This window comes from Channa argus, chromosome 5, assembly GCF_033026475.1.
Source record: "Channa argus isolate prfri chromosome 5, Channa argus male v1.0, whole genome shotgun sequence".
Classification (NCBI taxonomy): domain Eukaryota; kingdom Metazoa; phylum Chordata; class Actinopteri; order Anabantiformes; family Channidae; genus Channa; species Channa argus.
The window spans coordinates 17,284,713-17,299,814 of record NC_090201.1 but is presented as its reverse complement, the minus strand read 5'-3'; the positions used below and the strand labels follow the sequence as shown (position 1 = coordinate 17,299,814).

At 38.2% G+C, this 15,102-nt stretch overlaps 1 protein-coding gene across 5 annotated transcripts in view; it reads left to right on the top strand.

The window, feature by feature from the left end:
- The window catches only part of foxj3 (forkhead box J3), a 74,899-nt gene extending 65,032 nt beyond the window's left edge, over window positions 1-9,867 (top strand). For 4 of the 5 annotated variants that reach the window (XM_067503659.1, XM_067503662.1, XM_067503658.1 and 1 more), the window contains 6 exons: window positions 741-915; window positions 2,815-3,279; window positions 3,870-3,971; window positions 4,551-4,742; window positions 5,584-5,682; window positions 5,807-9,867. In XM_067503659.1, the coding sequence (XP_067359760.1) occupies window positions 741-915; window positions 2,815-3,279; window positions 3,870-3,971; window positions 4,551-4,742; window positions 5,584-5,682; window positions 5,807-5,919 (1,146 nt within the window). In that variant the 3' untranslated portion in view covers window positions 5,920-9,867. The remainder of the gene's footprint in view (window positions 1-740; window positions 916-2,814; window positions 3,280-3,869; window positions 3,972-4,550; window positions 4,743-5,583; window positions 5,683-5,806) is intronic. The other variant, XM_067503661.1, reaches the window with a different exon arrangement.
- The last annotated feature ends 5,235 nt before the right edge of the window (window positions 9,868-15,102 follow it).

The following is a 15,102-nucleotide window of genomic DNA, read 5'->3' as shown; positions in this document are numbered from 1 at the left end:
AAATTAGACCTGACCTCTCTTGTAACGCTAGCCCACAATGGACAGGGGGCAGATCCTGCTTTGTGAAATAGCGATGGTGTGTATCGCTGCCCTTCACTGTGATGAATCTCGTAGACAGACTCATTGCTGGAGGGAACACTGCTTACTGTCTCTCACCTAGGGGCAGTGCGTAACATTGACTGCCCACACAAATACATGGATAAAATGGCTGCTTATTTGTTCAAGGTATTGCTATTGATTTTGTTTTAAATAAATTTTGCTTGGCCACCTGAGTATTGGCTTTGTGTCCATTTGAGTTGCACTCTTAATGTTGTGTCAGCCAAGGCGATAGGCACTGACCTAAATTGTAGCCGTTTGTGGTATTGTTCTTCACGTCTTGTCTGACTGGCACCACACTATCACAGCAGTTCCTCAGAGAAATCGAACCATCCTCTTGGCTTGTGGTGTATTTTTACATAAACTTTGAATTAAATATTCTAGTGGGTTTCTGGTCTTGTTTCTCCATAACCGAAGCATAACAGGTATTGTTTTGAAAAGTATGTATATTATTGATTTGTGTGTTTAATCATTATAGCGCACTCCTCTCAACATCAGTAGTTCCACTAGTTTGTGGTGCAGATGCTGCAGTGCTATACCAAGTCTTTACATATAAGACTTTACAAATTAAGTATTAAACTTATTTTTTGCTCTAAACATTGTCGTCTTTTGCAAATGTTTCTTTCTCTCTTTGTTTCCCACAGGTCACAAGTCACCCAGAGCCTGTGTCCCAGTCTGTGAGCCTCCAGCAGCCCCCACAGTCCCAGTACAGCATGCCAGACAGAGACAAGCAGCTCCTGTTCTCTGAATTTGAAGATCTCAGTGCCTCCTTTCGCAGCCTTTACAAGTCTGTTTTTGAGCAGTCCTTCAGCCAACAAGGTGAGTGGACTCACAGCAACATCAAGTAAGAAACCTAATGGAGCCCAAGCTTCACTTATCAAAAACAGGATGATTCTCAGAATGATTTTCCTAATGTGAGTTTCTTCTTAACAGCTGGGGCTGAAAAGTGTCTTTAGCGATTAATTAGCTTTACAGAGAATTGAGCAGGTATTCAACAGGCTTACGATAGTGCAAATGTATATTAGAGGCTTTTATGGTCTTTTGCCAGAGCTTCATTTCATATTCAAAAGCAGTCTGAGAGTTCATGTCTTAAATATTTCATTAAAGGATGTAAAGAGATGTTGCTGCATTTATTATGGTTAATTTGAAGTTAATACATCCTTCTTGCTTATAGTTTTCAAATACCATGAACGTTTTCTCCCTCTAGTCGTGTTCGAAATGTTTTCTCTTGCCTCTGTTTCATCAGGGCAATGGAAGAGTTTACAGGCAGCCCAAGTCCTGTGTAAATCTGTTGGATATCAGGTTCATTTGTCATAAAGATGATTTTCTATGATATAATACATAGTGGTGGATAGAGCCCAGCTTTCATAAAGCCTGTTATTTCCTGTAGAGCAAAATGCATTTTTCCTTGTAATCTGATTGACCGATTACAAAGAGTACTTGACAAGCGGGTTATAAGTAAAGTAGACTGAGCTTTCTGTGTATAACCTACTTTCACAAATCAAATGGATTTCATGCTAATGTTTTCAAAGAGTTTCTCTGCTTTAATCTATCATCTGTGTTTCATTAGTTGAAAGTTGTTACCTTTTTTATGTGCATAAAAGTGAAATCTCTTACTTAGGCAAGCTATAGCAATTAAAAAAGCGTAAATAATCGAGCTAGAGGATTTCACACTCTGCCGCTGTAGACAGTGAGCTAATTCACTGGCTTTGATAATAGGTAATGAGCTCACATTATTATTCTGGTGCCGCATTAATTGCTTTCAGTATTTCCCTGGTTGGACAATGGGCTTTCTGTGCAGATAAGAGATGCACCTTTGTCACCCCTGCAGTGAGTGTTGTGTGCCGATTGTGGAGGTGCAGGGCGAGAGTCAGCTCTAAAAGCACTCCAGTGAAATAGGTTTACTGTGCCAAAGCTGTGAAGGACAGGGCCTCTTAAGACCACTCCCTGCCACTCAGATGATTGCAGTTGGACGTGCAGATGTTCATGCTCCAGTCATGTCCGTGTTGTGTGGCAGCACAATGAATTTGTCAAAGACAATCCAAAGCTTTGCACTTGGAGTAGAGAGGTGACAGCAGCTCAGGCCTCTGAACCTCAGAGACACAACGAATGCTGAGTCATTCTCTGATGCAACAAAATGGCAGCTGGTTTATCTAAAGTATAGAAATCCTTAAAGACGGGAGGCCCACAACCCTTTATTGGAAAATCTTAAGATATGTTACTTCAAATGGTTGACTTTATATGTGAAACCCTCTTTGTGTATGTGTCGAAGTGCAACATATTAATTAATTTATTTTATTTTATTATTATTTTTTTTTTATCTTAAGTAACTCTCAGATTCTTGTGTTTTTTTTTTTTTGTTTGTTGTTTTTTTTTGTGACTCAAGGATTTGACTCCACAAATCAGGGCAGTTTGTACACGGACAACAAAAAATTAAGCACTTTTTTTATGGTGCATACATTATTTAAAGGACTTTCCAGTAAAACACCTATCTACTGCTCCAGCTGCTCTATTGCAAGTATTTGATGATTTCCACATTTTATGTTACTATATTTGAGAGTTTGGCTAGACAACAGTTTAGGGGCTCGTTTTAAAACAACATAATTTTTTTTTCTTTTAGCCCTCAATATCAATCAGTTATCAAAATTTCCTTTTGGCCTACAAATTTATGTAATTTCACCATTCTTAATGCTTTATTATGGCTGTTTTTTTTCCCAGGTCTTATGGGCATACCATCAGATTCCTCCCAGCAGACTCACACTTCCTGCTCCTACTCCCCCAGCGGTACCATTAGTACTCAGAACAGCCTGTCTAACAACCAACCCAACAACCATCCCAATAGCCACTCTGCCAGCAGTGGCCAGGTGCCCCTGTCACATCCTGCTCAAGCTCACCCCGGTCACGTCTCCCCACACGCACAGCACCTCCCACAGCATGGCCACAACCAACACAACCAACATGCCCAACATAGTCAGCACCAACAGCACTCCCAGCATGCTGCACACTCCCAGCACGGGCAGCACCCTCCCCAGCATCCATCCCATGGCCAGCACCCACAGCAGCACACGCCACACCCCTCCCAACACACGCAGCACAGTCAACACCCTTCTCAACACGGACAACAACATCAGAGCCTCTCTCACCAGCCCCATCCTACCCAGCAACAGATGGCCTGCAACACAGGTAAGACGGTCTGTCTGTCATTGTCTTCCTAATAAGTCCATATCGCTGTGTTTGTTTTTTCTTCATCCTGTTCATCATACAGTACCACATGAAATGCAGTTTATAGCTGACTTAGATGTTTGTATCAGACCTCATTCTTTGGTTTCAAACATTGAGACATTTTTTTAGGTACTAAACAGTAGATCATCTTCTGATTTATTTTCTGTGAGAACAAAGCAATTTTGCATTCAGTGGCTTTAGCAGCCTTTACAGGGGTGATTGGCTCCTCCTAGTGGCCACAGCACGATACTGAACAGATCAAAAGGTAGATAAACTGTTTTTATTTGGTGTTCCCTTCTCATTCATTTGTTTCCACAAAATTGACTCAGCAGCTGTAAAAGTGTGACTACAATGATAATGCATCATGTGTCCTTATTACCAAGCCCACAGTCCGCAAATTATGTGATTAGGACTAAATCTTTATTTGTCCCAGGAGTGAAATTATTTTCGCATCTCCTATCTTCTAATGTTACAGAGTGTGTGTGTGCGTGTGCGCGCGTGCCCGTGTGTCTGTCTGTCTGTGTGTGTGTGCGCATGTGTGTGTGTTACAGGTTTACTGTCTGACTGGTACCCAAATCTGGATGCACTGAAAGAAAGCTGTCGTATTGCTAGCAGCTATAACTGGGCTGAAGTCGACCTTTCACCTTTCCAAGGTGCGGTTTAGATGCTGTAAATAGGTCTTACTACATTTACAGATAATTAAACAAACTGTGGTGGAATATATTTCATTTTTATTTTTGAGATAGTGATATTTGATCTTACAGATTTCTGTGTTTAAATTTAAGTCCCTATGTATATAATCGTAAGCAATAATTTTTTAAAGCCAGAAACTGATGGTACACCACCGCCCTAGCTTTTGATTGAGTGCTGAAGTGTTGACACTGTAGAGTTGATTAGAAGTTTAATTAAACTGAGCTCTTCAATTAAATAACACTGCCTTCAAGTTTAATTACCAAAACACTAAGCTCAGCAGGTCAGTTTATCCAATTACAGTCTAGGATTGCAAGGTACGATGTTTTTTAAATATCACCCACTGAAGGTTACTGACATAATGAAAAAATATTGCAACTAAAGTTTTTGCTTCATCTTTGTAAATTAGGCTCTCATTTGACAAATTTATATTCTTTGGACAGTTTCATACATTTCATTATCACAAAAGCATGTTAATGCAGGCATCTGCTGTTAATAACTCAGGTTGTTGTATGTTTAATTGCATGTTTTATGTTCCTAAGGTTTAAGAGAGAGTATGAGACAAGCAGAATTGAACAACTGGTCCCTGGAACCTACCCAGATTGCAGACCTCTGCTCATCCATAAACCAATTTTTTGCCCGCACTGGTGTAATCCAGCCACAAGGGGCAGTGCAGCCTCCTGTTTGTCATGGCTCCATGCACCCCAACAAACCCAGCCAGCACCTCAATGCAGGTTTGTGGGCCTCTAGTCAGTCCTACCACTCCTACTGTATTATGGTTTCTTCAGTGTAGAATTTGTGTAAATGATTTGGTTTTGGTTTTGTAATCAGGAGCCAGTCAGATCTGCTGTCCTTGTTTTTAAAGTGCTTTTTAAATGATCAGTTGAAAAGCTATACCTCAAAATGTATTCTTATTTATACTGTTACATACTGTTACTGTTACACAAGCTATAGATTTTACCTAAAAAGTGGTTTTCACCAGAAATTGTCTGTGGGTTTTTTATTTTCTAACTGAACTGTTAGTCCCTAAACTAAACATCTGTTAAAAAAATAATACACAGGGCTACCATCTAACTGATTTGTCTCAGTTACAGATTGAAGCATGCTGACCTGATTGTCTCCACCTAAAGTGAAAATGTCTCCTTAAAACTCCTAGTTTTTAGCTTTATTTGTCAACCAGATGGGACCACTTCAACCGAAAATATTATTATTTTTTGAATATTTTTTTGAGTCCTTGAGAGATAAAATAATCTAGAAAATCACATGGAGAAAAATTGATATTGGATGAAAATCTGGAAAAAAAAACTATTAATAAAAAATTACAATTGCAGTTTTTCTTCTCTCCAAACCTCATGGATAATTGGAGAGTAGGGGGAAAAAGTACTTTACTATATTTCACAAAGTTTATGACATCCCACCTGTGTTTTGTAAGTGAATTTTGAAGACTTCTGCAGATTTATGTAGCAGGGTCGTCCCGTTGAAAACAAACATTGGTCTCATGCATAATCTGACTTGCATCAAAACAGCTTTTGTTTAATTTAGGTTTAAATAAAGGTTTCTCTTGCCTCACTTCAGGAAATCTCTACATGGACTCGAGACAGACCATGCCCATGATGGGTCCTCCGGGATATCCCCACATGCCCCCCATGAGCAGCGCAGGACCCACTATAACAGGTAACAAACACATGTACTGTATTAGGAAAAACATAATTATCATGTTTATTTAAACAAAATACTTTTATACTTGTTGACAATGCTTGGCGGGTCTGACTTTTCCATTTGTCCTTGTATTCTTCAGGACACCATGCACAGATGAACCAGCAGCACATGATACCTACAAGAAACTTCCAGATGCATCGCATGCCAGCCGACGACATACAGGATGATTTTGATTGGGACTCCATTGTCTAGCTCTTAGGCCTCCTTGTTCGCAAACAAAAGGGAGTGAGGAGAGGAGGTGGAAACCAGAGGAACCCAGGCTGAGCTGAAAGGCAGCAGGAGGAGAAAGAAATAGAAGAGGAGGAGGAGGAGGAGGGCCCTGTGGGTGGGATGCAGAAGAACATTTGACAAGCTTTGGAGAAAGACAGACTTCAGAGTCCTGACATTTTTACAAAAGCAAAACATGTTACTTTGAAGACAATCATATTTAGTCGGACATCTTAAAGTGATTGCTTAAATACTTGTCTAGAGACAAGTAGAACACATTCACATCCAAACCACATGCTCCTAAGCTCCTCAGCCAGCCCTCTTCCCGTCCCTAGCCAGCAGCCTTCCAAAGTCTGAACCCCTCTCCCCCCCGACCCTCTGCTCCGTAACTGTTATGTGATTTGAGCGACGTGTTCAGCTTGTAATTCTTCTCGTGTTGACATTGGCCTCAGCTGCCTCTTGGATAATCTCTCTTTAAAAAAGAAAAAAATGTTTTATTTTTATTTTTAACAAACACAGGCCGTCTCTGTGAGTAATGTGATGGTGCTCGTTGGTCACTTCTGGGAGATAATGGGCCCCACTGTGGCTGAATTGGTGGAAAAGTTAGGTTTACATAATGAGATTTTGAACAGGGTGTTAAATGTTTAAGGCTTGATATTAAACAAAGCAAGGGAGAGACAGAGAGAGATCAAAAATAATATTGTATTTGTTTTTATAGGCAACCAATGTGACCAGGCTCACTGCAACAGACTAATTATGGGAGGATGCTTTTTCTTATTTCTCTGTCTCATGCACTTCAAGATGAGTGAACGTGGTGAGTGTGAGTGGACGGTGATAGCAAGAAAGTAAGATGATTTGATATTTTTGAATTCATTCAACCCAAATTAAACCAAGTTTTGTTAAACTTTTCTGTTAAGAGGGAGGAGCATAAATTTTAGGGTAACTTTAATTTGTAAAATGAGTCGCATCCATAGTCACACCTACTGTACATCAAAGGGCATATTTGATGTTATACTCAGTGTTTATTGTCCCTTTGGACATTTGGAGATATTTTTCTTTTTTTTTAACTGCCCAAAGTTTCATTGCGATTGTTAGACAACTAAGATTTTGTACAAGGTTTGTACAAGACTTTATACAACAAAATGAGAAATGTGACTCATTTTACAGTACATACTGTGTGTATTTGTTTGTTAAACATTCTGTGTGTGCATGTGTCTGTGTGTGTGTGTGTATGTGTGTGTGTGTGTGTGTTTTGGTTTTATTCTACTTTTAGGGCTATGGTTGATTGCTGCAATCATCTCTATGCTATCTATGAGCACAAAAGCAGATGCACACAGTGGTTAAAGACTAGATTTGAGATTTTGTTTTTTCGTGAGAAGGGTTTCAAGCACAGAACAGGAAGATCGGCAGTTCTAGAAATCTGTCCTCTGTGTCCTAGAACAAGTGGCTCCTGATTCAGACAGGTGCTGAACTTAAGAGACACTATGTTAAAACAAAGCCCTTTGCACACTTTCACTTTTTGTTGATCTTAACTGTTTAAAGATGCAAAGCATCTCCTGAAAGAAAGCTAATTACTCACATTCTTACTCAGTTATTTGTTTTTTTATTTAATAATACAGCCAGCGGTAAACTGTCCGACTATTGGCAATCATAAGGGTTGCTTCTCCTTGCTGCAATATTGCTGAAATCTATATGGTGCTTTGCATCTATGACACTGTGTGTCGTTTAAAGAAATAGTTTTGAGAAATAACCTTATTTTTTTGAAAAATAACCTTTAATGCTTTCTTGCCACGAGTTAGCTGAAAGATTGGTACTGCTCTCACGTCTGCACAGTAAAAAAATAAATAAATAAAAAAAAGCTTAGCATTTAGAGAGTGAAATTATTAGCAGAGTAGAGAAGTAATGGCATAGGTCTCTCCAAAACAAAATCCAGCTGACTGATTAATACAGTGCATCTTAATTGTTTGCCTGGGCGCGACTGTGGCTCAAGAGGTAGAGCAGTCATCCACCAATCTCAGGATTGTTCGTTTGATTCCTGGCTCCTCCTGTCACGTGTTGAAGTGTCCTTGAGCAAGACACTGAACACTAAATTAGTCGCTCCCAGTGAGTGCTGGCCAGCTGCATGGCAGCTCCCTCATCAGTGTGTGAGTGTAAATGGGTGAATTAGATACAGTCTAAGCTGTTTTGGGTACCAATAAGGTTGAAAAGCGCTATATTCGTGCAGACCATTTACCCTGTCTGTGCTTAAACATAGGTGTAGCTATAGTCACTTTCTCGAGATGTAATCTGTGTTTATGCTAAGCTAACAGACTCCTGGCTGAAGCTGGTTTACTGACTCTACAGTGTCATAACGCAAAAGAAAGCAAATGTCATTATTTTTCAAAGTTTTAACTGTTCTTTCAAGACAATTTGGCTACTAGGGGCTCCAGTAGGAACAGTAGTTTCAACTTCATATTTGAATGACAATCGTGAATTTTTTTATGATATTGCATAATGTCTTTGTTATTGTGAGATAAGGCACTTTCAGATCTCACATGATTGTTTTATTAGATATTATAGAACCACACTTTTGAACATACAGGTTATTTGAAACTAGAATCAACCCAGTTTTGTACTATCTTCTTTTGAATTGTTTAGATGAAGTCATGTTCTCTTCTTTTAACTGATGATACTGCCTTTTATTTTTATATTTTCAGTTAATGGTTCTGTTTTGCCTGCCATTCATACCTCTCCACTCCTCCTTCTTTTTTGCTTTGTTTTGTGCATATTTGTGTATCCAATGTCCACTGTATGTGGAAGATGACTCATATGTGGATCTTAACTAGGAGTTTTTAAGTTTTGTTGAACTGCCAGGATTTCATAATTAGTGCTCAGACTTGATTCTAAGTCAGGTGAGTGACCCAAATAATGACTCTGTTAGGTGAGTGTGGGCCAAAGGACTGCAGCTGAAGACAGCATTGAAAAAGAGCGTCTGTGTATATTCATTAGGGCTATATGGACATGAAATAGTGAACGTCCTGTGAGTCCTTGGTTGGTGTGAAGGTGAAGTGTGTTTCATATGTTCCAGGTGAAGACTGTGAACACACAAGCTGCCATTAGAACACATCAGTCCACAACAAAAGATGTAAGCAACCCAGTGTGGCCAAAAGGGAAAAGGGTGAAGACAATGACTGGATCACTATCACAATTTTACTGTGTGCGAGTGCGTGCGTGTTTGTGCACGCGTGCTTGTGTGAGTCCTTCAAAAGTCATTTTTTAATTTTTAATAACCGCTGGACATGTACCTGCCAGAGAGATTATTACTAGGGGGAAAAAAAAGATGAAAAGATTTTAAAAAGCCTTGTTACAATATGGGAGAGAACTGCCAACAAATACTGCTGATTGGGGCCTATTTTATTCAGTGCTGGTGTGTTGTGCTTGTACATATGTCTTTTCAATCATCCATTTTTTTCCTCTTGGGGGTGGGGTATCAAGATAGGGGGTGGGGCTTATTCACAAAAGAGAGGAGGGAAAAGAATAGAGTATTTTGTTATTGTCCAATCAGAGGGTGACAGTATGTATATATCTATATTGTATATATGTGATGAAAATGCGTTGGCTTTTTGTGTGACACTACCTTTTACCTGTACTATGGTTCTACATTCAGTGTTTCAGTGTTGATAAATATATATTTTTTTTGTGTTTTATTTTTCTGTTTGGATTTTGTCTTTGTCATTTCTTGTATTTTTTTCTCCTATTTGTCCCTTTTTGTTTATTGCACGGTTTATTCTTTTTGTTGTCCAATGAGGTGACAAGCTACTCTTTGTATTCGTTTAGTGCTGTAAAATAACTCAAGTGTTATTAGAATTGTCAATACCACCGCCCACCCCACCCCCTTCCTCAATATGCATGAATGGCACTTAAAGAAATAAAATATGGTAACTTCACTGTGGAATAATGTGCTGCTTGAGCTTTTTTTCTGAAAAAGCCTTAAGTCTCACCAAGGTGCTAATTGTTAAACTACAAAAAACAGGACTTCAGAGAAGTTCCAAAAAATATTTAAGACTCATGAACAGGTCTGGTGCATCAAATCATTAAATATGCAGCGTGAGTCGAGCTTCAAACGTGCTAACTCCTATAGTATATGTTCTGAAATGCGGTGACTCCATAGCTTTTTAAATACTTGTCTTTAAAAATCGATTTGACTTAACAGTAGTACATTTCAATTTAAACAGACAACATTTTACTAGCTTTCAGAATCTGAGCAATTTATTGTTGTACTGTTCATATACCACAGACCAATCCCATACAATGGAAAATATTCACCATAGCTAATTTCCAGTCAGCTTATACATCGTATACGTTCATGCTATAACAAGGTTCCACATGTGTAGTTTTGCAAGCATGCATTAAAAAACAACTTTTACAGCTTTCACAAAGTGATTTATTTTAAATGAGTGTGAATTGTTTGTTTAGAAATGCCCTTTAAAAATACTGTATGTCTTTGTATTTATAAATTTTTACTTACACACTACTTGTTGTGTGTCATCTCAATATTACAATGCTGACCATGGACATTAGCAGACAGGTAGAGAAAATATGCCATAAAAAAGAAAAAAAATATTTCAAACTGACATTTTGTCCACAATATAAGAAGGCTGGTGTGCACACTATCGCAAAAAAACAAAAAAAAATGCATGCGATCATATCAGTGTAAGTATCTGTTTTACCCAGCCAGCAAGCACCCTCTCGGTATTTCCATATGGGTTACACTTCCCATCATGTCCATGCTGATACCTTGTACATGTCCTTAACCCCTGTAGGATCCTCAGGCAGAGCAGGGGCACCCATGTAAATGCAGGATTCGTGTTACTGGAAGGTGTGTGACTCCTAATGCAAGGACATAATGTGGCCCTCCTCTGTTTCTGCTGCTGAAGCTGATCCTGAATGTTCAACTTTGTTCAGCAAAACCCTTATGTAAGCAGCGCATTTCATTTTAACTATGTTGATATGGTTACGCTGAGCTCTCATCAGCTGTATTTAATAGAAATTCGTAATATGGTTTTAGATTTAGATCATAAACAATTATCTGAAAGCTGCTTTATACTACTAAGGAGATTTGTCTCTGTGGGCTATTTATGAGCAATTAACAAATTTCATTGACAACCGTATCAACCTTGTATTTACATGCGTATAGCTATTCAGATTCTTAATTATGTAATCTCATAATCAGAAGTGAGTCAACAGAATCTTACAGGTATTTTCCTTTAAAAAAGGTTGAGTAGGGAAACTGACCTGAGTCACTCATATAAATCCTGAATAGAAGATTTATGAAACATTTATTTCTACTATTTATTTTGGCATTTTGTGCTTTTACAACTAACATATGTTTAGCAAAAACATAATTAGCACTAAATGTAATGAATTAGATGAATTAGTTTTCAACAAACAAAAAACAAGTAGAAGAACAAGAGTAGAATTATTAACTCAAAATGTTCCTAACCTGTGTTATATTGTGGATATTCAATTCACATTCAGACACAGAATGGTAAATTTGTAAAATCCATTATAAGGATGCACCACAACATGGCTAAAATAAGATATTCAGTGTTACTGGTGTAACAGAAGACGAGGCAACACAAAACATGGTATGGTCACAGCTGCAATCCAATCCAACTGGCTGGAGAAGGTCACATTACAGACTAAATCATAAACATTTTCTAGTTAAAAATATAGGTGACATGAATCTTTTTAAACATAACATAACATAAGTTCCGAACAGCGTACTGAGTCTTCTTTTGAGTCTATCCCTGCCACAGACACATTCTTTAGGTCAGCTGACTGATAGCTATCATCTGCTTTACTTTTAAACTCAATAATTTTGGGGGGGGGGCACTTTGTAATAACTTGTTTAGTTAACTGCTGCTTAAACAAACAGGACGTCAGGCTTTTCCCTTACGATATTCCATCTCGAGGCTGATCTATAAACCTGGTGTTTGTGTAGAAGTCACCATTTGTGTTGTATCAGTTAGCAGAGGCGCGTACACACAGAGCTCATCCAAATAACAAACTTCCTTTTCGGTATTTGGAGTTTAGCATTTTTCCCATCGCTGATTGTTTAGATTTAGGCCTGCTGAACAATCTTGAACCATCCCATCTCCATGACAGTATAATTAGTAGCCTAAACATAACAAAATAGTGAAGCACATGTCTTTTATGTAGAGAGGCTTGTTCCTAATGATGTATGATGGCTGTAGGTATTTCCCTTTAAAACTAAATGGATTGTTCAACAGGCCTAAACCTAAACATTTAGCAATGCAAAACATACTAAACTCTAGATACATAAAGGTGGATTGTTATTTGGGTGACATCTCTGTGTGTGACCCTTCAACAACTGATACTATACAAATAGGGATTTTCAAGCAAACAGCAGGATAATGTTGATGAACGGGTGGAATAGGGGGAAAAAATCTGCCGTTCAGACGTTGTCCTGTGTGTTGAAGCATCAGATTTCTTGCTTCTTTGTACGGAGCTACCTCCCGGGCTCCATACAAGTAATGATTCCAATTAATCTGAAAATCACTATGTTTCTCCAGGGCTATTATACTTCATCTTTACTAAATAAAATTGCCAAGAATTTCCCACACAGGGTTTAAGTCATCGTTTTAGGCTACTCCAGATTCAAAAGTAAAAACCAATCTTGATTAGACATTATGCAAACATTGTAACTTGGAGATTCTGAAACTGATGATGAACATTGGTTTTACTCAAAAAGATGTCTCAATATGTTCTGACAGTTTTGGGATTTACAGAAACACTCTGTCCACTGGTTTTTCAGAAGTGTTATAAATATAAAACATCTTACCTGAAACAATTTTTGGCTACAGGTAGTGAGCAGTGTTGTGTTCAATCCTGTTTGTCCTGTTTCTGTTACAGAAAAGACTATCAGAGATAAAGAATTTCAGGACTCCAGTGCATGTGTGAAAGGGGCTTGAGAGACTACCCTTTATATTTATGATGAAATGTGAGTGAGAATATGCAGAACATTCGAATGAAGAAGAAGGCACAGTTGTTTCTTTTGTCCTTGAAGGAAATGCTAAAGAAGTTGCTGCTATTAATGAAAAACCTGAGAAGGAATGTGTGGTTCCCTTTCCTCCACAGCCTGAAGATCAAGTGGAACATGCTGCAGAAGAAGAAGCACCACAAGAGCCTGGACCAGAAGATCCAGCTGTCATTGTTCTGACAGATCTGACTGATTCTTCTGAAGGGCAGCCAGAGCTGGAAGAACAAGTTATAGAAGCATTAATCCACAACAACTGGCAGAGGCTCCAGAGTCATACGTACAAGCCACTTTTACTGTTGTTCCTGCAGACTATGGGACAAACGAGGAAGCCCAAGAGGAAACACCAACACATGAATCAGCCCCAGAAGAACCTGTGCTTGTTGTTCTAAAACAGACTATTGAGGAGCTAGACCCAGAAGACTTAATCCACATAATTCCCCTGGAGGATTTAGTGGACAACACAGAAGAAGAAGAGGTCCAATCAGATATTCTTCCACAGGAAGCATTCCAGGAAGAGGAAGAAAAACCAGGTGACAGTGATCAAGATATACTTGTCATATCTATCACTGAGGCCACATCTGATACTACAGGACGGGATTCAGTCCCAGTAGCTGCAAAAGAGATATTAACTGAAACCTCAGTTAAGCCTGTCGTACCTCCTGTACCAGCTGGCACTGATGCAGAGCAAAACATTATTTCTGTTTCTGCAAAAGGTGTCACTGTAAACAGCAATAAAACACTAATCAATGACTCTGAAAGAAATCTGATTCTAAATTATTTTACTTCATATTAAACTATGATGTAAATTTACAATTTAAATTTTGGCTTCACTCATAAGCCTTCTAGCCTGAAAAAAACTTTTCTCTGTACTAGATTCAAACATTCCAGGAGATGATTATGAGTTATAATGAAATAAGAATATATAAATAGTTGGAAATAAACTCCTGGGGCACATAGTGTACAGCGTTAGAACATTTTCATGTCTGAACCAGACCAGAGTGAGAAAAGTTGCCAGTTACAAGTGTTGATTTCACTAATGACAGTCTTGGTTTCCAGCACTGGTGAACAGAGGGGCCGTGCTTGAAGCAGCATTCTTCACACTGGTGTCTTTTATCATTATTGAAATTGTTGTGGTCATTTGTATCCATGAAAAGGCAACGATTACATGTGAGTAAATCTGTGCTGTCAAGTCAAATTAGTTTAAATCCATAACAATTATAAAAAGTACAATTATATCATTACGTTCTTGTCATAAGACCTTAAAGCTTGTTTTCAAATTAATTATTTATCTATTGCATTGAATATTTATCATTTATCACAAGAGACTATCTTTGGGGATTATTTATAATATATATAGATAAAGAAAGTTCAGCACAAAACAAAACAATTGACATTATTATCTATAGTATGTCGGTCTTGGTGATTTCAGCTAAATGCAAATGTCAATATAGTCATGTGCTAGCATTCTTTAGCAAACTGATGTTTTTCTGTTTTCTGTTTGTCTTTGCACATTCGCCATCTTTACTTAGCTAGTTAGCATCTGCTAATCAGCAAGACTGATGGGAAACAAACAAAAAAAAATCCCTGTTTAATCACCCAGACAGTTCAATGGAGCAGAAAATTATTCATGTATGATCCAAAATAAGCTTTAGAAAACACATAGCATCACCGCATTAGATCTTTGCCAAAGAAAACTTTACTCTCCTCACTCTTATCTCTTTATACCAACATTTGAAGCCAGAATGCAACACTAAGAGTGGAAGAGGTAAAAAAAGTAAAGTAAAATCCCTGAATTTAAGTACTATGGAAGTATTGATGCAATGTATTAATGTACTAAGTCATTTGGGTGGACGTGTGAGTGATTTATGTTCTATAGTGTGACCATTGGTTTTGAAATGTTTTTGTGTAAAAATATAAGTGTCAGATAAATGCAGTGTTGTTACAAGTGCTGTACAGTATATAAATTATTTTTGACTATTTGAAATACACTAGTAGAATAGAAGAACCTCTAAACTCTACTCAGCATTTTTTTCCACCTCAGATTTCTAGCAGTGTATATTGACTGACCGCACACTGTGGAATCGCTATAATAACCAGAAATGTAGTAACTTGTGAACATGGCAACA